The sequence below is a fragment of the Octodon degus genome, unplaced genomic scaffold (assembly GCF_000260255.1).
Source record: "Octodon degus isolate 3935 unplaced genomic scaffold, OctDeg1.0 scaffold00071, whole genome shotgun sequence".
Classification (NCBI taxonomy): Eukaryota; Metazoa; Chordata; class Mammalia; order Rodentia; family Octodontidae; genus Octodon; species Octodon degus.
In genome coordinates this window covers 7,955,632-7,982,375 of record NW_004524647.1, presented here as the reverse complement: position 1 = coordinate 7,982,375, position 26,744 = coordinate 7,955,632, and the positions used below count along the sequence as shown (strand labels likewise).

The 26,744-nt window shown below is 43.5% G+C and overlaps 2 protein-coding genes across 5 annotated transcripts in view; both read right to left on the bottom strand.

Annotated features, from left to right (window-relative positions):
* The window catches only part of Glb1 (galactosidase beta 1), a 104,693-nt gene extending 90,762 nt beyond the window's left edge, over positions 1 to 13,931 (bottom strand). Inside the window, exon 1 of the mRNA XM_023719734.1 lies at positions 13,781 to 13,931. Coding sequence (XP_023575502.1) covers positions 13,781 to 13,852 — 72 coding nt within the window. The 5' untranslated portion in view covers positions 13,853 to 13,931. The remainder of the gene's footprint in view (positions 1 to 13,780) is intronic.
* On the bottom strand, positions 6,603 to 13,859 carry Tmppe (transmembrane protein with metallophosphoesterase domain). Of its 4 annotated transcripts, none has more exons than XM_023719737.1 (2): positions 13,781 to 13,859; positions 6,603 to 11,425 (listed from the first exon to the last, which is right to left on the bottom strand). In XM_023719737.1, exon 2 carries the CDS (start codon positions 11,316 to 11,318, stop codon positions 9,969 to 9,971), a length of 1,350 nt encoding a protein of 449 aa, XP_023575505.1. In that variant the 5' UTR covers positions 11,319 to 11,425; positions 13,781 to 13,859; the 3' UTR covers positions 6,603 to 9,968. The 4 variants fall into 4 exon arrangements, with proteins under 4 accessions (XP_023575505.1, XP_023575503.1, XP_023575506.1 ...); XM_023719735.1 differs by lacking the exon at positions 13,781 to 13,859 and adding an exon at positions 13,523 to 13,600; XM_023719738.1 differs by lacking the exon at positions 13,781 to 13,859 and adding an exon at positions 13,061 to 13,477.
* Positions 13,932 to 26,744: the final 12,813 nt, after the last annotated feature.

Here is a 26,744-nt window from a genome sequence, read left to right as displayed (position 1 = left end):
TATATAAAGGTACCAAAGGCAGTTCACTCCTAGTAAGCAGGATAGCAGCTATGTTGACTGCCCAGCTCATCACAGGAGATCCTAACTATCTTTCTGGTCTGAAAAATGAACACCATGTTATATGGACCAGGGAGCAGGGACAAGTCTCCGAAATTGAAATTGAGAGGAGCTGCACAGAAGGGATCCTTAATAATAGCTATAGAGACAGCATCATAAGGGACAACTTATAACTGTTGATGAGCATGGGGAAAATCCACCCCATGAATCCAAAGTGATGTCTTTTGATATTTAAGGGCTAAGAAGATCAAACCAAAAGTCAGCTTTCTTTGAACTTCCTGGGCTGTGGCACCACCGATAGAAGCAAGAAGACCAAGAAATGTGGGAGAAGGACGTCACTTCCAAAGTTTATTCCCCCAAATTACAGCCCAACGTCTTGCCTGTGTGCAGATTCTACCATTGCTTCTCAGTGACATGGTACTGGCATGGAATACTGAAGCAATATACTGTAAAAAAAAAAAAGACCATCTTTTATTTATTTGTGTGTGTGTGTGTGGGGGGGGCCAGCTCAGCCCACCAGGGGGCGGGGCTGGCTGGCATGTGGTGCTGGGGGATTGAACCGCGGTCCCTGTGCTTTGCTAAGCTTGTTCTAAGTAGGTGCTTTAGATCACTGAGCCATCTCGCCAGCCCATGAAGCAATATACTTTTATTTCATACTTGCCAGGAGTATGGTAGCATCAGTGCTTACATTGCATGAGGTCACAGAAAACTTATTAAAAAAGTAATTCCAAGGAAAGCAAATCTCATACTTTTTTGAGGCCCCTTGTATACATACATAACAACATGTAACAGTGGGGAGAAAAAATAGCATTAACAACAAAATACTCCTGGACTAAAAATACATCAAGGAACTAACACTGATCAGTGTAATTCTTTTAAAAATTATTTATTTCAGTAGTAAATAAGCATCTCTTTAAAAGAGTACCAAACAAGATATTCACATTATCAGGTAACATGAACATCACCCAAATTTCCTAATCATCAGGACTAAAATCCATTACTGAAATAATTATTGAAAATAATTAATGGAAATAATTATTTTCATTACTTGTGCATATTTGGGTACAGAAATAAAAGAAGCTCAGTGATATCACAGGCTATAAGTCAAGCTAATTCCATGAAGATGATTCACTTTCAGGTTCCTCAGGATAACTGGTAAGCACCTACTCAATGGGTCTCTGCCCCTCGTACCTGAACACACTCACCGGAGAAGCCCAAGAGCCTGGAGGACTCTTGGCATGAGTTACTCAGTACCAGGGTGGCAGAGATTAAATCCTTTTCCTCTGTGGGCATCCTAGGGCTATGGGAATAATGGAGGCAAGAGAAGGGCCAGAAGGGATGCACACATGGGCTTCTCAGACCCCTAGGTTAACAGATAAAGTAAGAAAAGTTCAGGCCTCTATCACACCTGAGCTAAAAGCCTTTACCACAGCAGCTGTTCTCGAGGCACAATCACATCAGACCCCCAAGGTAAGGAGAATCAGTGCTGAGGAATTGGTAGATTTCTTCCAGTTCACATGTTCTACTAATTTTAACTTTTTATTTATGACTTTCTTACATCAAGAAAACATTTTTGTTCCAAAAGACCAGGTAAAAGAGATAAATTATGCCATAAGACAAAAAGAGATGGCAGAATGGAGGTGAAATACAGTGTTAGGCTGGTTCCCAATCCTCCTGGATTTATGGACATTTTAAAATTCAGTTCTGCCCCTTCATCTCAGAATAAAGATGAATGTACAGTTTGAAGAAAACAAAATAAAATTGAAAAACATAAACCAATTCTTTTTTTCCTTTTTTTTTTTTTGGCAGGGTCTCACTATGTAGCCTAGGCTGGCCTTGACCCCATGATCTTCTTGCCTTAGTACTCCATGCAGTTGGGATTATAAGTGTGTACCACCACAGCCAACCCATAAATTAAAAATAAACACCTAACTTTCCACATACAAAAAAATATTTCAAGTGAGTCTCAAGTAATACTTTGTCTATCTCTTAGGATAAAAGTACAGGTATGGTTTGTATTTAGGCAAAAATAAAGTATACCCAATAGACATTATGTTACTAATAACTCTGGTATTACTATTTAAAACCTATGATATACTATGTAATGTGAGAAAGTAAATGAATAATTGTATAAGGCTATCAGAAATCTCCTTTTACACTTCAGTATAATCAGAAGTGGAAGCACACATCTGTATTCCCAGCACTCAGGAGGCTGAGGCAGAAGGGTTGTTGTGAGTATGAGACCAGCCTAGACTATACACTAAGTTCAAAGTCAATCTGTACTATATAGGAAGACCTTGTCTCAGAAAAACAAACAGAAACCAACAAGCAAAACTTCAGTGAAAAAGACAAAATGAAAGAAGATTAAGTGAAGATCCTGTAATTAGGGGTATAAAAATCTATGAAAGTATTTTATTTCCTAGAAATACATACTGAAAGCTTAGAAATGATACTGAGTAGAAACAAGCACCTAAGCAATCTAACCAAGTAGCAATGTAACCTAAGTGCTAATCTAGCACCTAACTTAGAGTCTCTAACAATTCTCACTGAAAGGAACCAGGGTTGCTTCCTCAAGAAATTAATGAAGTCTGGCAGAGTGCACACAAAATAAGCTAAAAAAAGAAAAATGTATCGTCAGATCAAAATAATACTGAAATTAATTTGAAAGGGCTCCAATTGGCTAAAGATGGGGTACTCTGAACATCAAGATTTACCATTTCAATCATCACATACATAAAAATATCTGGATCCGGAAATATTAAGGTCCCTCACTCACCTGCCACAAGCTGTTACTCCTGTCTCCTGTATACCACGCACTGTTTCTCCTCTGTGTTGGCCCTCGGCCATGCCAACCTGTCTTGGAGCTAGTCCATTATAGACTGAAACTTCTACAAAACGTGAACCAAATAAACCTTTCCTCCCTTAACTTTGCATGTCAGGTATTTTGTCTTAACAGCGAGGAAAGTAACCAAGACAGAAGAGAATACCATGAACAACTCTATGCTAACATATAGAATAACCTAAAACATAGGAACAAATTTCTAGAAACACAAACTACCATAACTGAATCTTGAAAAACAGAAAGTCTTAACACTAGCAAAAGAGGCTGACTCAGTAAAACCTTAAAGAAAAACTCAGGAACAGCCGGGCATGGTGGCACATGCCTGCAGTCTCAGTTCCTTCGGAGGGTAACATTGAAGGAAAACAAGTTCAAGTCTTGCTTAGCCAACTTAACAAAATTTTAAAAAGTAACAGAAAAAAGAAAAGAGCTGGTAACGTAACTCAAGGGCAGAGTACTCCTTAATTTGATTCCTGGTAAAAAGAAAGAGAGAAGGCCTGCCCACCCAGGATCAGATGACTCCAGAAAACTGACTGACTCTATCAATCACTTAAATAAGAATTAATTTCAATCTCCCCATACTCTTCTAAAAAATTAAAAGGTAAGACCACTTCCAAGTTCACTGTATGAGGCCAATAATAATACCAAGCCCAGATAAGAAAATGGCTGAACAATATCCTTGATGAATACTGAGGCAAAAATCTTCAATAAAACATTAGCAAAACAATTCAACAATATATTAAAAACATTATACACCATGACTAAGTGGGGTTTATTCTTGGAATAGTTCAACAAATGAAAATCAATAAGGCGAGGCATGGTGTCACACACATTAACCCCAGCACTCTGAGAGTGAAGCTAAAAGATTGTAAATTCAATCCCAACCCAGGGAACTTAGTGAGTGAGACCTACTTTCAAACAAATAAAAAGATAAAAATAAATAAATAGGGCTAGGAGTAGTTCAGTGCAAAGCCTGGATTCAACCCCTAGTATACATGTACACGTACACACACATCAGTGTAATCACATCAACAGAATGAAAGGCAAAACCACAATGGAGGCAGAACGAGCATTTGACAAGATTCAATACTCTTGTGATAAAAACATTCAACCAACTTGGAATGGAAGACAACTATTTTCTATCACAAAGGTCGTATGAGAAAAGCTTATAGCTCACATCATACTCAATGGCAAAAGACTGAAACTTTCCTTGAAGATCAGGAATGAGGGGTAAATGCCTGGTTTGGCACTTCTATTCAACATAATTCAGGAATTACAATTCCGAGAACTAGATAAAAAAGAAATAAAAGACATTCAACTGTAAAGGAAAAAAATAAAATGATCTCTTTTCAGATAATATGGTCTCATAGGTAGAAAACTCAAGATTACACAGAAAGAAAATGTCAGAATAAGTGAATAAAGCAAAATGGGAGCACACAAAATCAACACATAAAAGTTGCATTTCTACACTAACAATGAACAAGCCCAAAAAGAAATTAATAAAACAATTCATTTACAAAGGCATCAAAAAGTATAAAACACAGGAATTAACCTAACCAAGGAAGTGAAAGACACTGAAGGATATAAAAACAAAACAAAACACCCTCCAGTCTTCATAGATTGGAAGATTTAATCCTGTATTAGAAGTTCATACTATCCAAAGCTATCTTCAAAGATAGCAATATGGTCCCTATTAAAATCAGTCCACTTTTTGCTAAAGCAGAAAAATGTACCCCGCTGGGCATACTGGTGTGCACCTGAAATCTCAGCACTCAGGAGTCTGAGGAGAAAGATCATCAGTTTGAGGGTAGCCTGGGCTACATAGTAAGATGCTCTCTGGAAGGAGGAAAGGGTGGGAGTGAAGAAAGGACAGAGGACATTTACCCTAATGGTATAACTGAAAAGAATGAATAGTCAAAATAATATAGAAAAAGTAGAGAGTTAGAAGATTCCTAATCAGGATCCCTAAACATATTACAAAGTCACAGCAATCAAAATGGCATAATGGCATAAAGACAAGATAGACCAATGAAACAAAACGGAAGGTACAGAAATAATCCTCACATACGTGGTCCAATGCCTTTCAACAAAGGTGCCAACAGTGCTCAAGAAAGAACAGTCCCTTCAACATGTAGTGCTGGGAAAACCGGGTACCCACAGGCAAAAGAATAAAGTTGGGCCAGGTAAGATGGCATAAACCTGTAATCCCAGGCTTTGAGGGACTGAGGCAAGAGGATCACTGAGTTAGTTCAAGGCCAGCCTGCAGTACAATGTGAGATACTGCCTCAAAACAAAAACTAGAAGTAGAAAGAATGACGTAGGACCTTATCTTACACCATATACTATCAATTCAAAGGGAGCTGAGGATGTAGTAGTGTAGGTCAGCAGCATAATAGCTACTAACTGGCACAAACCCTGGGTTCAATCCCTAGCAACACACACACACACACACACACACACACACACACACACACACTCAAAGTAGATTAAATATCTAAATGTTTCACCCCAAACTATAAACTCCTAGAAGAAAACATAAGGAAAATATTAATGACATTGGGTTCGGCAATGATTTATTGTATGTGATGCCAAAGGCACAGACGAGGAGGTGGTAGAGGAGGTGAAGGCAGAGGAGGAGAAACTAGGCTGAGTGGCACACTCCACAAATCCCAGCAACTCGGGAAGCTGAGGAAGGAGGATCTTAAATTTAAGGTCCAACTCCCACTACTATTAGAGAAAGAAACCAATGGAACATCAAACTTAAAATCCTTTATCAAAAAAAAAAAAATCCTACATCAAAAAACCACAACTGACAGAGTAAAATGGTTACCTATAAAACTGAAGAACATATCTGCAAACCATCTCTTAAGGAATTAATATTCAAAATAGATAAAGAACTCCTACATCTCAACAACGACAACAACAACAAAAAAATCAACTTTATTTTTAAAAGCATAAAGGACTTGGACAGACATTTCTCAAAAGGTAGTAACCAATGGCCAATGAGGAAAAGATAAAATGCTCAACCTCAGTCATCATATCAAGATCACAAGGTACCACCTCATACACATTATCATAGCTATTATACGAAAGTAACAAACAAAAACAGAAAGCATCAAGAGGTGGCAAGGATTTAGAGAAATCTGCTTTAGACAGCAAAATGATGCAATTGCTATCTATGGAAAACAGTATGAGGTGGGTCCTCAAAAGATTAAAAATAGAACAATGGAACTATCATATGATCCAGTAAGATTCTACTTCAGGGCACATATTCAAAAACACGGAAAGAACTGAGTTCAATGAATGATACAGTGGAAAAAACACTTCCACTGGGAGGTAGAAGATGTTGCTTCATGCTCCAAATCTGACTAGTACTGCATGGTTTTTAAAAAACCCATTAGTTTTATTAGATAGAATCATGACATATGGTTATGCTTTTTTTTTTGTGCTGAGGAATGAAGGCAATAGAACTGAGGTCTCATTACAATAGTATACTCTGTGCTATTATTAATTTTTAAAAAGCATTATATATCAATTTGTATCTAACTTTAAGAAACTGAAAGTTTAAAGGATGATCAAAGAAATGAAACAGGAATTAAGATGTCTTACGTATATGGACCAAGTTCTCTTAAGGAATAGAAACTGTATGAACTGCAAACATCTACTAAATAAAAAAAAAAAAAAAGAATGATCAAGCTTCCCCACTCCCACAAGCATGAACAAAACAAAAGGGTGTGATAATGGCAGTGTAATGAATACATTAAGAACACTAACAAACTGGGTGCAATGGCACATGCCTACACTTCAGATTTGGGAGGCTCAGCCTGGAGGTGGGAAGGTCTGAGTCCAGCTGAGGCAACTTAGCAAGACTCAACATTTAAAAATGTGAAATGGCTGGGGATGAGACTCTGGGTAAAGGCCCTGAATTCAATCCTCAGCACAGATGAAGAAAATAAGAAAGAACATTGAAGAGAGAGGACAAAGAATGCCACAAGAGAGGCAAATCTGGAAAGGAATGGAGAATTTTCTGCGAGGAGAATACCTGTCCAGACAGGGAATACAAATCAAGCATGAGAGTGCGGATGTCTCTCAATTACATGGAATGGGCCCATTTCTTTTCGGTTAATGCAAAAGCCAGGGGTCAAGCAGATTCCAGAGAGAACAAAGGGTACATAGAGCACAAAAGATGGCATCCAAAAGAAAAAAACAAGGGCTGGGGAGATAGGTCAGTGGCATAAGTGCCTATCTGGCAAGTGCAAAGTTCAACCTGCTGTGCCAAAAAAAGTATACAAGTCCAAGAAAAGCCTAATGAAAACTAATTACATCAAGCCCTGGACACTGATAAGAAAGATTCAGAAATCAAGAAGCAGTAAAATAATGGGTGTAGCAGTTAAGTCAAACGTTACAGCAAAAGCTAGGAATGAAATGGCCAACAACTAGCTTAATGTGGTGAAATCCAAAACAAGAAAGAATTGAAAACAATAAAAATGATGACCAAAAACATAGCAGGGTGACTAGAAAGCATCTGAAGGAGTGGCTGTCCTAAGGATGGAGGGGTGGCCAGGCAGGCAACAGCGCCCTGGAGCAGGGAGCCAGCAAATTGGGCACTGAGCTGCAATCCCTCTAAGAACCTGCAAAATGTGTTTTGCTTGTTTTTCTAAGACAAGGTCTTGCGATGTAGCCCAAGCAGACCTGGAACTTGTTTTGTTTTTGAATCAGGGTCTTGTTCTGTAGCCCAGCTTAGCCTCAAATGCATGGTAATCCTTTTGTCCTGCCTCTTAAGTGCTAAGATTACATGTGTGGACCATCATGCCTGGCATAAAAATGTGTTTTTAAAAAGCCCGTTTCCACTGCTTTCAAATTCTAAATAGGGAGAAAAAATGAGGATGCCATTGAGGCTTCAACTCAGACATTTCTTAGACTTGACTGGATGGCCTACTGTCCTGGATCCCCCAAACCTCCAACAAACACCAGGAGGACAAGGAGAAAATGAATAAACTGCATCTGCCAAGCAGCGAGTACATAACATCTTAACACAGACAGCGAGGCAACCTCCCGGCGCTGCTGCCAGGACAATTCCTTGAACCTGGCAGCAAGCAACTCACTACCTGCTCAATTCCCCAACACTGGCTGTTCCAAAAATTCTTGGGTCCCTGTGCCCTGTTACTTAGCACACTCTATGTGGTAGTGAAAAATTAACCTAACACTACGCTAAGTGCTGACTGTGTACACTACTTCACCTGAAATTCACACCTCAGTCTTACTATCCTCCCAAGAAAGCACTCTTGAGGTAGTTACAATCATTAATCCCATTTCAGGGTTGATGGAAGGAAGCCAAGCTATCAGTGGGGTCAGGTCACACACCTGAGAGCAGAGGGGGCATCTGTGCTCCCATCAAAAGGATGCAATTGAATGCCTAAAAATCACCAAGTCAATGCTAAGCCCAGGCCCTGTCTTCTCAGTGAGGCCTTTTCCTAAACGTGCTTACTGCCAGCCCAAAGTTGGTCTCTCACGCATCTCTCAAGAGCTAGGCTGCCAGGTTTGGAGTCACACTGCAGGGGAACTCCTACAAGTTTTTCCATGTGTCTAGAGACCAGTAAAAATGGTCCGACTGTTCTGGAGCTACCATTCCAAGGGCAGCTTTTATGGGTTAAGCAGGTGGCTTGGACTGTGCCCAGGACAGGTCCCTGTTTCCTTAGCCCTACTTCCACAGGGAAGCCTGCAAGGGCCTTAATTTCCCCAGTGGAAGACAGTGAACCTCTGTATCTCACAAAAAGCCAGACCCAAACCTGGGGTGAGGAGTTGGGGCTCCCATTTTCTGATTCATCTGCAAATGTAGCAGACAGCCTACACTGAATCCAGGCTCTGCCACACATAGCTGTACATAAGCTGAAGTCAGCTGCAAGCTGACACTGTGAAGAAACAACAGTTTCTAGGGCAGTGGTGGCAAACCTATGGCGCATGTGCCACAGCAGCTGCTAGCACTGAAAACTCTAAAAGGTTGGCCATCACTGTTCTATGGCCTCGTTTCTTACTTTTTGTGGCAAATGCAGTAGAATAGTGTACTCATCTGTAAATAATAAAGCTGTTTGACCATCAGAATGGAAATAGCTTTCAATGGGAGGTAGAAGACCTGGATTCGGGCAGCAAATCTCCAATACAATTTTCGAGGTTTTACACCTGATCTTAACCAAAAGACCGAGAAATGATAACTTTAGGATTTTTAATTTGTTTTGTTCAAGGCTCTGAGGATCAAACTCAGGGCCTCACACACTAGGCAAGTGATCTGAGCTACAGCCCCGCCCTCCAACATACTTGGCCTTTTGCCAGTCCCCTACCTTTCTCTGCCTTCATTTCCTCATCTCTAAACAGGGAAGTAGCCCATCCCTAATTTTCTCACTCGACTGTTACAGAAAATCAGAGAAGCAAAGTTTTAAATTTCACTATTACCACCCCTTGCCACAGTGCTATTTCTTCTCATGCTAAGACCGCCCAGCCCAGTAACCCAGCTAAACTGCATCACTCAAGGCCCAGACAGGAGGGGCCCTGTGTTCAAGCAGGTTTTGTTAATGCCCTCCATAGAGGTTACTCCAACAGAAGCAAGGAGGAAAACAAAATACTCCCCTCCAGCAGTGGAAGGGGCTTTTCGGCCCATTCGTCTCTCTCAAATTAACTACAAATATCACTCCTTGCCAGAAAGGTTCTGGATCACCTAAGTTCTAATGAGGGTTTAAGAAGGCACCTGCCCTTTCCCTACCCTGAAGACTCAAAGGGTCCCTTTGCAGCAATCTGATGCTTCCGTTCCGCTCCCTCCCACACACTTGGTAGGATGCCTCACTCCACACCTGCTGGGAAATAATTTGTATTCCCTTATAAGTGACCTTGTTCACATCAGGCTTTGTGACAAAGAGGGTATCAGCAGGGGTGGGGAGGAGAGGCTGGAAGGGTACACCAGGCAAGTCACACTGAAGAGGGCTGGAAGGTGAAGGCAGGGCAGGGCAGGGCAGGGCAGGGCAGGGCAGGGCAGGGCAGGGCAGGGCAGGGCAGGGCAAGGTTCCAGAGCAACGCTGGCTCAGGGAGCGCACTGCAGGATGAGCTCTGTGATCTCTGCCCTGCTCCCCAGCCGCATTGGTATCCCGTAGTAGGCTGTACCTGGGCTGACATATACAAATGTAGTCTCAGCCACTTGGTAGAGACCTGCAAAGAAAGGGTTCAGGAGATAAGCTGCCACATTCCAGGGGAAGAGCTGCCCAGCGTGTGTGTGCCCCGAAAGGATCAAGTTTATATCTGGCCGCTCCTGGAGAGCTCTCTTGGCGGCCAGGGGCTGATGGGCTAGCAAGATGGTGGTGTGGTCTGGGCTGCAGTCCTCTAGGGCCTTGCTGAGGTCCATGCCATGATCAGAGTAGTGCAGAATGTCTGCTTCGATGTCATCCACCCCAGCCAAGCAGATCCAATCATTACCTTCCCCTGCACTACCACCATCTCGGGCCCCTATTGCAGAGATCTTTACATTCTCATTGTGAAGAGGCCGGACGTGCAGGGACTCCAGCAGGGCAAACCAGTTGCTGACGTCTGATGTGTAGTACTCATGATTGCCTGTGACAAAGTAGGTGCCAAGGCGTGAGTGAAGCTGTCCCAAAGGAGCAACAGCTGTCTGGAGCACAGAGGCTTCCGAATCAGAGAGGTCACCCACAATCACTGTGATGTCTGGTTCCAGAGCATTCACCATCCTCACGAACAGCTGCATCTTTGTCTTGCCCACCATAGGCCCCAAGTGGATGTCTGAGAGAAGCACGATCTTGAGGTTGTTCATGGATGGGGGCAGCTGATGGATGGGCACTGCCACAGTTTTCACAGCTGGGGGCTGAGCAGCATTCAGGAAGCCCATCACACTGAGCACAGCAGTCACCACCACTGCCAGGGCAGGCCTGAGGACCAGCTTCTGAGATTTGTCAAGGCCGCTTGCCACCCTACCGCGGTGCCAGGCCAAGAGTTGGTAGGCCTGCTCCATCCCGCTGAGGATGCAAAGGAAGAACAGCATGATGACATAAGCACCCAGGCAGGAGTAGGCTGCCATGGAAAAGAGATAGGGCTCCTCAGCCACTAAAAAGAGCATGGTGAAGAAACTGGAATGGGCCAGTCCCAGAAATACCATAACAACCAGCTTCCAAAGCCGGAAACAGGTGGACTGCCCGGCCTGGGAGTGGCTGAGGTTGCTCACAGTACTATGCCAGATGTAGAGAGAGCCAATGAGCATGAGCGAGTTAACAAAGAAGGCAAGCTGCAGGCGAAACAGCCAACGCCAGGCTCTCAGCTCAAGGGTCTCTGCCAGAAAGGAGCGGGAGACAATCATGGACACGAAGACAGTGACCGCAGCCAGGGCGGCCTTTGAGGCCAGGGACAGCTGCCTGAAGAGTGCCATTTCCTCTGCTCCTAGAAGAGTCCCTGCCGGTTCTGTGGAGCTGAGCTGTGGAAGATGAGTTCCTTAGAAAAACACTGGCCAAGGAGAGGCTTCTGGGTCAGCTCCGCCTGAAACCAGGAAGCCACGTCAGCTTGGTGGAATAGAGCATCTTTGTCCTCATTCAAAACCGAAGGCTGCTCAAATCTGCCCAGCCCACCTAGAATCCAAGCCCCTCAACTATCAGTCACCCACCAGATGGTGATGTGACCAGCAGCTTCTGTGTGTGCATATGATACTGCGAATTGAACCCAAGTCCTTTGCACTGAGCTACATTCCCAATCCTTTTTTGTTTGTAATTTCTTAAAATTTTGAGACAATCTCACTAAACTGCCCAGCTAGGCTTGCACTTGTAGTTCTCCTCCCTCGGCCTCCCAGAGTGCTGGGATTACAAGGTTACACCACCACATCTGGCTACAATTTTTCTTTTCTTATAGTGTCCTATGTGTATAAAGTTTGTCCACAATGACCTGAACCTCTTCGATAATAAGAAAAACATTACTTTAAGTCAGTGGTTCTCAACATGTGATCCAGGAGACCCACTCAGGGGTCCACCTGCTCAAAGCTATTTTCCTACTAACACTAAGCTTGCAGCGCTTTTGCCTTTCTCACTCCCTCCCAAGCACACAGCAGACTTAGAGGTAGATGCAAAAGTCTGTCTTCTATTAAAGACAGATACAAAATGTAAAACACTGCAATTCCAGAGTACTGTAGGAGAAATACGCTATTTTTCATTAAAATGCATTGCTCATTAATATGTAATAATTACTTAAAAGAAATCAGTATTTAAAAATTTTGTCTAGAGCAATTAAAGATGGAGAACCACTGTTCTAAGTAAATTCAAACAGGAAATTAATGGTTATCTTTTTTCAGCTTCTGGCCCAGGAGGGGCTCCAAGATCCCTGAAAATTCCGAGGGTGCTGGCCACACTTGTGGGCCCCAGACAGGAGTCCTACCTATCTAAAGATGGCACCCGAGACTGGCACCGTCACCCAGAGGGCTGCTCCATGGACCTGTTCCTCCTCCATTAATTGTCACTATTCTGCTTTACCCTCCGATAAATGCTAAGATCTGCCTTCCCTTTACCCTTTTCACCAGTGGCTTTCACACCTGGCTAGCCTGAACTCCAGGCCTCTGCTAGGCCTCCCAAGACAATCTTGTCTTAAAAAACAAAATAAGAGTAACAAAATGCGGACAGGAGAATCACCACGGGCCGGAGAAGAAATGTCTTTTCCCTCAAATAAAAACATTTTCAGCAACTGTTTTCTCAAGACAAGGGTGCTTCGGTTCATGAGTTCAGTTCTCTACTATTCTAGCCACAAACTGAGCTAGAGAAGAACGGAACCCAATTTCCCCGTATTGATTTTGATTCGGTTCTTTTTTTTTTTTGGCGGAACCGGGGATTGAACTCAAACACTTACGCTTGCCAGGGAAGCGCTTATTCCACTGAGCCATCTCCCCAGCCCCACTGATTCAGTTCTCATCTGACTCAGTTTAATTTTTTTTTTTTTTTTTTTTCCGGTACCAGAGATTGAACTCAGGACCCTGTGCTTGCCAGGCAGGTGCTTATTCTACTGAGCTATCTCCCTGGCTCTCGGTTTACATTTTGTCATAAGGTGCCAATAGCTTTTCACCTAAAGGTGTACTTTATAAGTCAATGGGCTAGAATTCTGTCAACTTGCACTTAAAACACACCACAGACTCACACCCTCTGAACTCCGGAGAAAAACCACGTTGGTGTGCGGAACGTGCAGTGACAACTGCCCGTCCGCCCGCGTCCAGCCGCCTGGTCCCAGGTGCCAGGCCGCCGGCCGCAGGTGCACGGCCTACGGCCCGCCAGAGCGCGCGCCTCGGCCGCTGGCCTCTTCCCACCCGTAGCCGGGCCCGCAAGCCCCTAAGAAAACGTGCATCAGACTGCGAAGAACAAACCGAGCCAAAAACGAAAACACACAGGCGGCGGGGCTTGGCGAGAGAGGGACGAGACGCTGGAAAAGGAGATCACCCGAGGGAATATACGCCAAGAGCCCTCGCGGGGCCTCGGCCGCCCGCCTGCCCGGCTCTTTCTCCTTCCGGAGCGCTCGGTGGAGCGCGCACTGCGAACGGGCGGCGCCCTGGGCCGCCTGCGCAGCCCGGCACCAGCTCCCGGAGAAAGGGCGGGCGCACCTCACCTCCCGACCTCGCCGCGCAGGTGTACCCCCGAGCACGAAGACGTCTGCGGGCGCCAAGCCGCTCAGTGCCGGGGCAGGAGGACGCGCGCCGCGCCGCCCCGCCCCGCCGGGACGCCCCGGCCTCTGCCTGCCTGCGCGCCGCCTCGGACGGCCACCCGGGGGCCGCAGGGGCTCCAGGGGCGCAGGGCCGCGGCCTCAGCCCGGGTCCCTCCAGTCGGGCCCTCCCAGTGCGTCCCCGCGCGGGGGGCCCGCACTTACGCGGAAGCCATGCGCAGACCCCAGCAGCAGGAGCAGGGCGAGGGTCTGGCCCGGAACCTTAGGCTCGACCATCCTCCGGCCTCGGCGCTTCGCAGTGGGCGCCGGGGCAGCCGCTCGGCTCCCGCGGCTGAGGACCCGGCCTGGCCCCCGGCCCGCCCCGGCCCGGCCCCCGTCGGCCAGGCTCCGCCCCGGCCCTGGGGCCGCCCTGTGGGCCTACTCTGCGGAGGCTGGAGCCCGGGTCACAGGCGGCCTCGTGACTGCTGTTATCTCGCTTCCGCCGCCGGCCGCAGGAGGGAAGACCTCTGGGACTGGAGATGGGAGGCCCTGCAGTCAGCTGCCTGGTAGCGCGCCCCCGGACTGAATGCGGACGAGGGGCTCCCGCGCGGCCGGCAGAGCCCTGTTGGGGGAAGCTGACAACTAAGCCCTGCGTGCGAGGTGGATTCTTAACCTCATAAAACTCCAAAGCAAGGTTTCACAAAGTGTGGTACCCAGCACAGCCGAATCCACTAGACCTGGAAGTTGTTAGAAATGCAAAATTTGGAGCTTCATCTTGGATGCCCTGAATCAGAAATTCTAGGGATGTTGCCCAGTGACAGTTATGTGTTAAGCACTCCAAAGTACTCAGATGCATCCTCAAGTTTGAGAATCACTGCTCTATAAATTGGGAAGAGTGACTCAACTGTGGCAGTTATTCTGAGTACTAGTTCCCCGAGGCACTGCTTTCTGTAGTTTTTATTCGTTGGTAGAGTTTTGAACGTGAGAGCAGCAACACCTCCCACCTATGGTTTTGTATTTGATCCTCTGGGCTGCAGGTAGGTCTGTCAAAAGGAACATGAAGTTGTAGCATTTTCACATCGTGAGTTAACTTGTCGGGGCTTCCAGCAAAGACCAGATCGCAGTCTACCATTAACATGTTTTCCTGGCTGGTACCTCACACTCTGAAAATCCCACTGCGCATGTTTCAGTTTTAATCAAAATGGAGGAAGGAAACTTTAGGAGCTTGCTTTTAAGTGTGTAAAGTTAAAATTTTCCAACTTTACTGAATTATAATTTATACACCATGAAATTCAGTCATTTTAGATGTATTTTTAAAAACATGTTATTTTTTAAAATTTTATTTGTGTGTGTGTGTGTGTGTGTGTGTGTGGCCAGCTCAGCCCACCAGGGGGCGGGGCTGGCTGGCATGTGGTGCTGGGGGATTGAACCTCGATCCCTGTGCTTTGCTAAGCTCCTTCTAAGTAGGTGCTTTAGACCACTGAGCCATCTCACCAGCCCCTTTAGATGTATTTTTGCTGTTAATTTATTTTTAAAAATAAACATGAAACTGGGTGTGGAGGTCCATCTTTGTAGTCTCAGAACTCCAAAGGCTGAGGCAGGAGGATCACTGTGAGTTCCAGGCCCACCTAGGTTACATAGTTCAAGGCCAGTCTGAATTGCGTAGCAAGACCCTATCTCAGTTTAAAAATAAAATAAAATAACTAAATAAATGTGTGGTTAAATTGTATTATTGACAAAATTCTTCCATGGTCCAGACTTTAGTTCAGTTCCTGTTGTTGCAGATTGATAGGCAGTTAGAAAGGGGCTAGGCCTAAGATAGAGTCAGAACACAAGAGGCAAACAGGCCTGTAGTCAAGGCTGAGTTGATAAAAGGTAGGCCCAAGATGGAGACAGGATGGAGACCCTAGAGATACACAGCCCAAAGCTGTGCTATAACTAGCACCATTTGGTCCAGTAACCCTGAACAGTGTAACAACGCGTAGAAACAATATAATGAAGCCAGAGATTGATGACCAGGACACACTCTGGTCCTTACTCCTGCCCCTTCCAGAAATGCCTTTGCTTTTCTCCATGCACTGTACCCTTGCTGCATACCTTATTTCTCTACTAAATCAATATTAACTAAGTAACTGGACAGGTAATCCTCTAGGTTGATTATAGTTTGACCCAAGGTAACTGTGGTGTGATTTTACTGTATAACCCCCTCCCCCAAGACCAAGAGCCTGAGTGGCAGCCCACATCCAAGACCCTGCCTGCCTTTCAGGAGCTTTCTCTTAATAAAAATCTTTCTTGCTTGTCTCCTTTGCCTTGGACTCCATTCTCCTATGTCCTGAGAGACAAACTTGGCACATCTAACAGGTTGGGGGGTTATTTCCCTGTAACACCATGAGCCCCCTTCTCAACTAGGTCCCAAATTTGGCTTCCTTAGTTGGTCCTTTCCTTGCTGGGCCTACATCACCTGACTTAGCAAGAGTCCTAGTAAGTCAGTTTAGGGAGGACATTTTCCCCGGTCCTGAATGTCTACTCTTAGTAATTTTCCAGCCTTGAGCCTTCATCTGCTGGTTGGCGACACTACCCTAGCCTTCTGCTGTACTTCTATCATGTGCCTTATGACATATTTGGAATATCATGTAAAGATAGCATAGAATCATTTGCTGTGGTTCACTCATCTCAGCCATTCTTATCCCTCAACACAGAATTAGTAACATAAGTAGGTTACCTCTCAGGCTAACCACTAGAGAAACAAACCAAGCTTCTGCTTCTGTGGAAGAAGCTGTACAGCAAGGTAATGGACAGTTCTTTGATGGTCACAACCAAGTGACAGTAACACCCAGTCCTGTGTAGATAGCAGTAATCATATCCCTCCTGCATGCCTCTATCCTGATGACACAGAAGCTGCATTGTTGGTTTCTGAAGATAATCAGACTATTTGGTATGAATATGGTTGTGTATGATTAAAACTGCATAATATATTGATGTTATATGATATGCATCACACTTCTCTAATCTCATTTGAAGAGCTACTGTTGTAAAGTACCATTTTGCTAGGATTATAATTTTAAGATTGTTGCATAATCTTGAGTTGTATGTGATGGCATGTATGTAAACATGAATGTGTGCCCACACCAAAACCTACATGATATGTCAAATATATTGTACATCTTCTGCATGCCTTTAAAAACGCCAACCAGACGTTCTCTTCCTTCATATTTTGTCACTTGATATAAGATTATTTCTTTGATATCCAGAAGCATGTTAAAAGTTTGCATATTTCATTATCAAAGAGGCATTTCCAAGTCATATTTGCTTTGTTGCTTCTTTTTATTTTGGAACCAGGGATTGAACTCGGGCCCTTGTGCTTGCCAAGGAAGCGCTTATTCCACTGAGCCATCTCCCTGGCCCCTGCTTTGTTGCTTCTAAAAAAAAAATGTTTATTTCCTCCCAACTTTCTGCCCCTCCTTTTCTCTTTTGCTGTTCCTCTTCTATTATCCAAGAATGTGCATTTCATATTGCACATGTACAGTAGCAATAAGGAAAATAGAAAATATGTAAAAAGGTGTCATTTCCTTTTGTCATTTAATTATGCTATTTGTCCTTGTTCTATTTTCAGAGAGCAAATAATCCAGTATACCACTACAAATAGTAAATTTTAACTAATGCCCATAATAGTAAAACATTATCCAGATCTAAAAAAAAAACCAAAAACCGAAACAGTTTGGGACAGGATCCAAACCTGAGGAAGTCAGAAAGCAGGGAACAGCTTTATTTTACACAGGGTAGGGGATGAAGGTGGGGGTCCTGGCTGGAACATCTTCCAACAAAAGCCCGGCTGTGAGTGTCTGTGAGCCAACATTTTTATATGAGACAGGGATCACAAAGATGGGACAGGACAGCCTGGCAGTTCTGATTAGCTAGAAGGTTGTGATTATCGGTTACAGGGCTAGATTAATGACTAGAAAGCATCCTGAATGTTCACTTCTGCTCTCATGATTATGGGGTCTGCTATGGTTTGTGTCTCGATGTCCACCAAAGCCTCATGCAGTCATAGGGTGGGCTTCTAGAGTTTTTGATTGCTTTGTGGACCAGTGCTGGGTTTATATGAGTGCTACACTTGCTCTGGGATAGGTCGCCTGCATGCAATATAAGGAGGGAAAAGAGGCTTGCTTTCTGCCGCTCCTCCTTTTCTGCTCTTGTTGTTTTGTCTTTTTTTTTTTTTTTTTTTTTTTTTGGCGGAACCGGGGATTGAATTCAGGCGCCTGCGTTTGCCAGGGCAGCGCTTATTCCACTGAGCCATCTCCCCAGCCCTCTGCTCTTGTTGTTTTTACTGTTTTCCACTGCCGTGAACTGCTGCCCTCTGCCATGAGCCACTTTGCTTTGGATCCAGCCAAGTATGGACTGAAACCTCCACATCCCAGTAAACCTTTCCTTCCTTAATTCTGAGCCTCGTGAATTTTGTCTCAGCAAGGAAGAAAATTAACCAAGGCAGGGGCCAATAAAGCAATTACAGAGCCATGAAGCAGCTACAGAGCTAGGCGTTTCAAAGAGAACAAAGTTTTAAAAAGAACAGTTTTTCCTTGTACAGTTTTTCTGTTTTGCTTGGAGTTGGGCTGGATCTCCCTCCTGCATTGACAATGGACCTGTCCTGTAATGCTCAGTCTTCCTTGGGGACTTTAATGTGTCAGAATATGCTTTTCTTAACATAGTTGTTAGAATTTGTGATCTTCTTAATTGTAGTTTGGTTTTTAAATGCTTAGGTGATGATTATGCAAGTCAAGAATGTTGCTTACTTAGAAGGGGTGCGGTTGGGGAGGTGCTTGCAGGGAAGGGTGCCTTGACCCAGAGGGTGGCTACCAGCGTGCTTGCCATAATGTAAATCACTGGGCTGTTTATTTTTGTGTTGCCCTCTGTATCTGACTTTTTAAAGCTTTTTTTTTTTTTTACTTTTTAAGAAGTTAAAATAGTAACTATAGTAATCTTATTACTTTCCTACAAAAAAAAAAGAAAGAAAAAAAGAAAGAAAGAAAGAAAGAAAGAAAGAAAGAAAGGAAAAGAAAAAAGCATCTTTGAACCAGGCTTGGTATTGCACATGTGTAATCCCAAGACTTAAAAGGCTGAGGCAGGATCAAGTGTTTGAGGCCAGGCTGGGCTACTTAGTGAACTGTCCACGTGCCCCCCCCACCCGCAAAAAAAAAAAAGAAGAGAAAGAAAATGAAGTTTAAGAAATTCTTACACATGACAAACTCAGCTTTCTCCTCTTCTTTCCCAGCTTAGATCAAGGCTGTCAAGTACATCAGGAAATGGGCATTTTCAGCAAACTAAAACACAAAGGACTTAAACTAAGGACCAAGGCCATACTAGCCCTCTGCCTGCTTGCAAATGGTCAGTCTGCTAAGAAAGGCTTTTAAAGTTTTAGGTGGAGGAAGACAAATTAAAAAACCATATCTACGACATTTGAAAATATGATACTTAAATATCAGTGACCATAAATAAGGTTTTATTAGAACACAGTCACTTCCCATTCCCTATGTCTGCCTCACTCAAACAGGAATTCTTTTACCAAAACTACAAGTTATTTTCTATAAGTACAAGTTATTTTATAAGTAAAAATAAAAACCACCAAGATCTCCAGTTAAAATATTGTGTGGACCTTTCTTATGTGCTTATCTTTCTTGCATGTCCTTAATGTCTTTGACACAAAGTCCTGAGCCCCAAGTCTTGGGATTAAGTTGTGCAACCCCAAGTGTAGTTACACAACAATCTAAAAGATAAATTGTGAAATAGTCAACCAACATTTTCCCCACATCCTCCAATAATAGTGACGGCTGTGTTTCAGTACCTGAACCGTGTCATATGAGAGTCATGGGGCTGAGGTCTTTGTCCTCGTTGATCCTCACGGCTCTGAGATACCTGAAAATGCCAAATGCCCATGGTAAGCTCACCCAAGTGGGACACAAAATGACTGTTCCTGACATTATTCTTCCTGTCCTCTCATATCACTTCCTGTCAAGCACATCTGTTGCCTCATGTCTTTCAGCTACATTTTTGCAGGATTTTTTTTCCCTCTTGTTTTTGATTTGTTTCCTTGTTACCTTTTGTTTTTCCTATCATGTCTGATCTATCCCCAAGGCTGTTTCTCCTTTGCTGTGGTTTACTAGATTTAATCCACCCTCTCTGGTTTGGGGGTTGTGTTTTGCTGGTTCCAGAGGGTAAAGCCAGTGTTATGCATGGAATTAATCCCCAGCCCCTCTTTTTTCTCTTCCCTTTTTTTGGAGACAGGGTCTCACTATGTAGTTCAGGCTGGCCTTGAACTCACTGTGTAGCCCAGGCTAGTCTCCAAGTCACCTGCCTTTCTTCCTGCCTCAGTCTGCTGAGTACTGGGATTACAGGCATATGTAACCAGGCCTGGCTCTTTTTTCTTTTTTAAATCACTCTATTTGTATGAGACAGGACTTGTTACATAGTCCAGGCTGGAATCAAACTTGTGATCCTCTAGCCTTGGCCTCCTGAGCAGCTAGGATTACAGGCATGTGCACCTTTCTTGGCCACTCTCTTAGTTCTCATAACCAGATTTGCATTTGTGGTTTACTTTTCTGAATAAGCATAGTAGTTTCTGAGTAGATCAAAAGTTTCAAAACTAAGACTGGGAGTGGTAGCATGTGCCTGTAATCCCAGCACTTGTGAAGCTGAAAACAGGAGAATCACTATGAGTCTGATCTACGTAGTGAGACCCTATAGACTCTGTAGATTGTCCAAAAAAAAAAAAGTTATAAAACTAGAACTGGTCAGAAGGGCTATTTGACTTGACACCATGTTGGCACACTGATATCTTAAATTTAATTTCCGTATTAGTTGGCATTTAATCTGGGAAATTTACATAATCTGGATGTCCAGTTTCCTCTCAAAAATCAGGAGGTCTGGCCTCACCAGACCCACGTCCCAGTGGGTAATGGTATACCACAGATATGCATTGGGACATTCTTTCAGTAGAATAGGTTGCCCCTGTCAGTGACATTCTTCATGGGGTCCACTGTGCTTTGGACACGACCTGCAGCAGATTCAAGATGGACTTAATATTTACATTTTCTAGGTCAGAGTCACAGTGGTGAATTGATTACCACCTCTATGATTGCTGTATCAGAGATCTTTTGTTACAGTCACATGCTCTAGTCCCCTGAACTTTAGGCTATCTACACTATCATCCTGCTGCCTGAAACCAGCTGTCTGGGTTTCTGGCTTCTCCTGTTCTTGCTGGAATGCAGCACCATGCACCCCAGGCCTCTGCGTATGGAGCTGAAGGGGTGCCACCCAGAAGGACAGGTGAGTGAACTCCACCATGGAGAAGCACCGTGCAGCAGTAGGTGTGGGTGGAATACAGTCAGCAGGCAAACTGCTGCTCCTTCCCCCACTCTGGTTCACTATACTAATGAGTAATTCCTCCGCATGATCTGTTCAGACATTCCATGTGGTCTAGGGAGTGCACCTGCCAAAAAGATTGACTCTGCCTCCTCAAAGCTGTCACAAAGTAGTCACCTGTGTGACAGCAGGTCCTATTTCATTGCTTCTCCTCCTTCCTTGTCTCCTTTCTCTTTCTTCGTTGAGCTATATACCCAACTGAAGGTGAACGTTAAGATGAAATTCAGGAGGCTTCAGTGAATGTTGAGCTATATACCCAACTGTTTTATTTTAAGACACTGTCCCTAAGGGGCACAGGCTGGCCTCAAACTTGTGATCCTCCTGCCTCAGTTTCTTCGGTAGCTGAGATTAGAGGGATGTATCATAGTGCTTAGGTCTAGTGCCTCTTTCTTTTTTTCTTTTTTTTTTTAAACATTTATTTATTTATTTATTGTGTGTGTGTGTGTGTGTGTGTGTGTGGCCAGCTCAGCCCACCAGGGGGCGGGGCTGGCTGGCATGTGGTGCTGGGGGATTGAACTGTGGTCCTTGTGCTTTGCTAAGCTTGTTCCAAGTAGGTGCTTTAGACCACTGAGCCATCTCACCAGCCCCTAGTGCCTCTTTCTTATTGAAGTAAACACTGATCACACTAATTGTAGGAATTCTTTTCTTCCAGAACTTTCCGCTGTGCTGTATCTACACCTTGATTAAAATATTTACCTTTTTCTATATGTGCTTTGGCTCTTCAGATTCTGTGCTTTAATTTGAACCCTCATCTTTCTTGTGGGGATCACCTTTGGGGTTTCCTATACTGCTTTTTTGACTTGTAGACCTACCACCTCTCTCCCTAGTGGATCCACCATGTGTTGTTCCCTATACTAGCAATGTTTTTCCTTTTCCATTTTTGTCTCCAGGAAATTTCTGTTCCATCTTGTCTCTTGCTAGAAGCCATCTGAGACTCACCTTGAGACTAGCTTACTAAACCCTTGGGGAGTACACAACACCCCATTACAAAAGGCAAGGTAATTCAAAGTTTACTTCTCTGTCTTTTTTAAACTTTGAGTTCCTAAAGTTAACAGAGAATTCACTATACATTTACAGAAAAATAGATGTCTTATCTTCTCTACTCAACTGGCAATCCTTTGGTCAAGAATACGTATCTGATTCATTTTTGCATTCCAGTACCAAGAAAGGAACCTGATACAACCTAGAAACTGAACAGTGTATTCAAAGAAGGAATGTATTTGTGATTTCAAAGAGAATTTGTCACTAAAGTCTGGGGTAGAATGGGGAACACCTTCAGTGAAGAGACACCATCAGCTCTCAATGAAGAGCCCACACAAGGATCAGTCATATCAGTTTTACTTCCTTTTCTTTCTTTTTTTTTTTTTTTTTGGTGGAACCAGGGATTGAACTCAGGCCCTTGTGCTTGCCTGGGAAGCACTTATTCCACTGAGCCATCTCCCTGGCCCCCTACTTCATTTTCTAAATTCTGTTGATTATAATGGAAAGCAACTATTCTTCTGTCCTATACCTGCCCCCAGATAACCTTAATCCTCAAAAGAAAATTCCCTTAATTTTTGCTTCCTGCGGTTTTGTTACCAGGTAACTCCTTCTAAAAGTGACTCACCAATTAAGTGTTCCTGGGTTCTGGATTGCTCATCTGTCCTTCTGGAGTTGGATTTCTTCACTTCTTGAGCAAAGAATTAGATAAGCCAAAATGGTGCCAAAAGTTTATTTGAAAAGTGAGGGATGAAAGAATATGGGAGAAACCAGCTCTGCAGAGTAGATTTGGGCAGAGTAAGAGAAAAAGAAGATAAAAGCAAAAATAAAAATACCTTCTGTGTCTGGGAAATGCAGCATGGGCTACTATGAAGAGTCATGATAGCAAGCTCTTCTTCTCAACTGTGTCCTTTTATATGGTGCAGATCTTGAGAAAAACTATGAGAACTTCTACATCTGAGTCCTAAGAGACAGTGCTGGGATCTCAGGCCTCAGGAAGACATTAGGTCTAGGCCATCCTATTGAAAACCTGCTTGAGTTCTCATGAGAAGCCCAAATGCAGGGCTTTGGGAACTGTCCTGTGCAGGTGTCCAGAGTCTGGTAGCTAACAGGCCACACCTACTTCCTCAGCCAGCTTCGCTATGCCCTAATCTCCTATTTCAGTGCCATTTCATATACTTTATACTCTGTCGTCCGTGACATTCTCTTAGTCTCTTGCACTCATTGTGTCTCCTACAAAACCATCTTTTGTGGAGGTCAACACACGGGCTTATGCTTTGTGGAGGTGGACTGAGATCCAGGCAGCTCCCAGAGATTCCCTAAATCCCAGTGTCCTGCAAGCAGTGTACAGGTGATGGACCAACTGGTCCAGACTGACGAGCAGTGAATGATTATCAGTGAACAACCAGGATGGTTCAGGATAGTGCAGCAGAGGCCATAGTGCACATGACACTTTCTCCCCATTACCACCACCACATTGACTCAAAGCAACTTCAAGGACAAGAGGGGGCCAGGTTAAAAGAAAAAAGAGCTTACTCTCTCTCTCTTTTTTTTTTTTTTTTTCCAGAACTGGGGATTGAACTCAGGTCCCTGTGCTTAACAGGCAAGTGCTTATTCCACTGAGCCATCTCCCCGGCCCCAAAAGAGCTTACTCTTATTGAACTTTTTGTTAGGGCATCATTTGTTAACACTATGTAACAATGATTCTGTGACTTAGCTGTGTAGTTGTGTTGCTGTTTTGTGGGTCTTGCTGGTTCGTTCTAGGTGTCCCGAACAAAGAATTGAACAAAACAGAGAGCAGGTTGTGGGCATGTCCATTTGATGAAGGTAGAAAAGAAGTAAGGACTGGAGAGCAACAGCAGACAAAGGTTCTCAGTTATGAGTGTAAGAGAAGGGATATTTTGTATCCACAAATGATTGATTGCCTTCTTCCTCATGCAAATAGAGCATTTGGGGCCATTGTCTTATCAAAAACTCAGTTGGCCTGGTGCCAGATTTAAACTGCTCTATCAAAAAGAAAGAAGGGGAAAAGATATATTGATGTATATGTGCAGGATAATTTGGATAATTGTATTGCTGATTTCTGCCGGTCTATTGAAAGGAATAGTTAATAATTAATTTTTTTTCTTCTTATACCTTTTTTGTGACCAATTTTGCAGGTTTATATCTGGTAACCTAAACAACAAATTTGAAGATAACATTATGAAATACAGCAATCATTGTGGAATTCCTAGTTTAATGAAATTTTCTATTGTTTCTAATGGTTTTTTTAACCATTTAAAAATAATAATAATAAAAATAATCTGTCCTATTAAGGACTTGCTTAGTTTTTTTGCAACAGATGTAAATGAAGTATTGAAAATAGAAGCGGCTTCTGATTTGTTCCATGCATCGTGCTCAGGAATTGCAGTCTTCTTGGATTCTGTGTTCTGCACATGTGCGCTGGGCCAATATCTTCAGCATTTTATGTCCAGTTGTTTAACTAGTTTTACCCCAGCCTTAAGCTCCTACCTCAGTTGTGTGTTTAGTATTGAGCCAAGAATAATATACTATAAAACATAGTTAAAGGGCACAATCTAATAAATTTTGATCTGAAAGTATCACCTCATGTTTTCTAAAATTCTGATTTGACTTTGCTGGAGAGAACAAAGAAGAACAGAAAGTGTCCCCAAGGAAGTAGCATCTGAAGTGGAATCCAAAATAGCCCTGGGTAGGGGGCCGGGGAATGGCTCAGTGGAGTAAGTGCTTGCCTGGCAAGTACAAGCGCCTGAGTTCAATCCCCAGTTCTACGAAAAGAAAAGAAAAAAAAAAATCAGTGAGGACAAAATAGCCCTGGGCAAAGCCCTTTGGCAGAAGTTGGCAAGGTAAATTGGAGACAGAATCTGGCCAGAGCTTAGAATCTTGATGAGCAATTGGGTTAAGGTGTGTGTGTGTGTGTGTGTGTGTGTGTGTATTTTGTTTTGAGACAGGGTTTCACTATGCAGCTCAGGTTTGCCCTGAGCTCACTTTGTAGCCCAAGCTGGTCTGAAATTCACAGCAATCCTCCTACCTCAGTCTTCCAAATCCTGGAATTGCAGGCATGTACCACCATGCCTAACTGTTGTGAGATGGTTCTGAATTGCATCTCTGCCGATGAGACTGAGTTTCTGTACGTTGCTTGGATGCGTCACTTTGTGTGTCTGATTGACTTGGGGGTATTGGCCTATAATATTCTCCGCACACAAAGGCTCTCAAGCATCAAGTAAGATTGCTACCAGCCCTTTGGGTGCTGAGTCTCCATCTAGAGGTGGTTTCTAGGTTCTTTATGTCCTGAACAAAGAATTATCTAGACAAGCACAAAAGCTAGTGCAAAGAAACAGGCTCTGTAGAGTGAGTGTGAGCCAAGGAGTAGGAAAAGAAGTGCTCTGCAGGGTGAGTGTGGGCCACTGTCAAAGACAGCAAGTGGCCCACAGCTCAAAGCACCCACCTTTCGTGTCTCCCCCTCCTCAGGCTGATGTGAGGCCTGGACCATCCTATTAAAAACCTGCTGCAAATCTCCAGAGAATAGAGACAGAACTCCCTGGCTGGTTCCAGTGCAGAGGTTTGGAACTGTTCTGCACATGTGTCCTAGAACCTTGTAAATGACACCTCATACCTACTTCCCCAGACAGTTGGCCACACCCTAGTCTCCTGCCCTAAAATGAGACTGTGGATTAATCTGTCAAGAGCCTCCAGAGAATACAGGAAACATTCTACACCATCTTCTAGCTCCGTTCTTTCCACATACTATCCCCCTTTTTCAGTCTGTTTAAATGTCATCTCATCCCTGCCCCCTTCAGTTGTTTGTCTTCATATTAATTATTACCAAATTTTGCTTTTCACAAACATTAGTTTATAAATATCAACATAAACTGGTCATGGTAGTGCCTGCCAATAATCTCAGCACACTAGAGGCTGAGGCAGGAGGATCACCATGAGTTTGAGGCCAGCCTAGGTTATATAGTGTGCTCATCAGCAACCTGAATTGCATAATGAGTCTCTGTCTCAAAAACCAAAATAAAATACAAAACAAAACAACCCAAAAACATAAAGTATAAAATTATACAAAATATGCATATCGCCTAAACATATTGATGCAATGAACATCTTCACATGTGTTTTCCATTCCTTCCTCTGAGTCTACCCTCTCCCAATTTCATATTTTTCCTTCTGATTTACGGGAAAATACTTTCCAGTGTTTCTGTTTATCATCCCTTGTTAAGTATAGTTTTATCCCATGTTTTGTATGGGGTAAGACTACATTACTTATATTCATAAATGATTGTGTTCTTCTGCATATTTTGAAACTTTAAACAGATATAATCTCTTCTATGTTCTTTTTCTTAGATTGAATGTGTTATGTATAACTATTTTTTTTTCCTTTTTGAGACAGGGTCTTGCTATGCAGTTCTGGCTAGTCTTAAGCTCACTTTGCATCACAGGCTGGCCTTGAGCTAGCAACAATCCTCCTGCCTTGCCTCCTGAGTGCTGGGATTATAGGTCTGCGCCACCATGCCTGGCTTGTAATTCTTTTATTGACATCTGTAAAATATTCTAGTATGAATCTAAACTCTCATTTTAAAAATCCATTTTCCTACTTAGGATATTTCTGCTATTAAGATCAATGCTGCTCTATCTAAACATAAACACTTATAAACAACATCTTAACTGAGTGATCAAAATTATAAGGGGATAGGGGCCGGGGAGATGGCTCAGTGGAATAAGAACTTCCCTGGCAAGCACAAGGGCCTGAGTTCAATCCTTGGTTTCGCAAAAA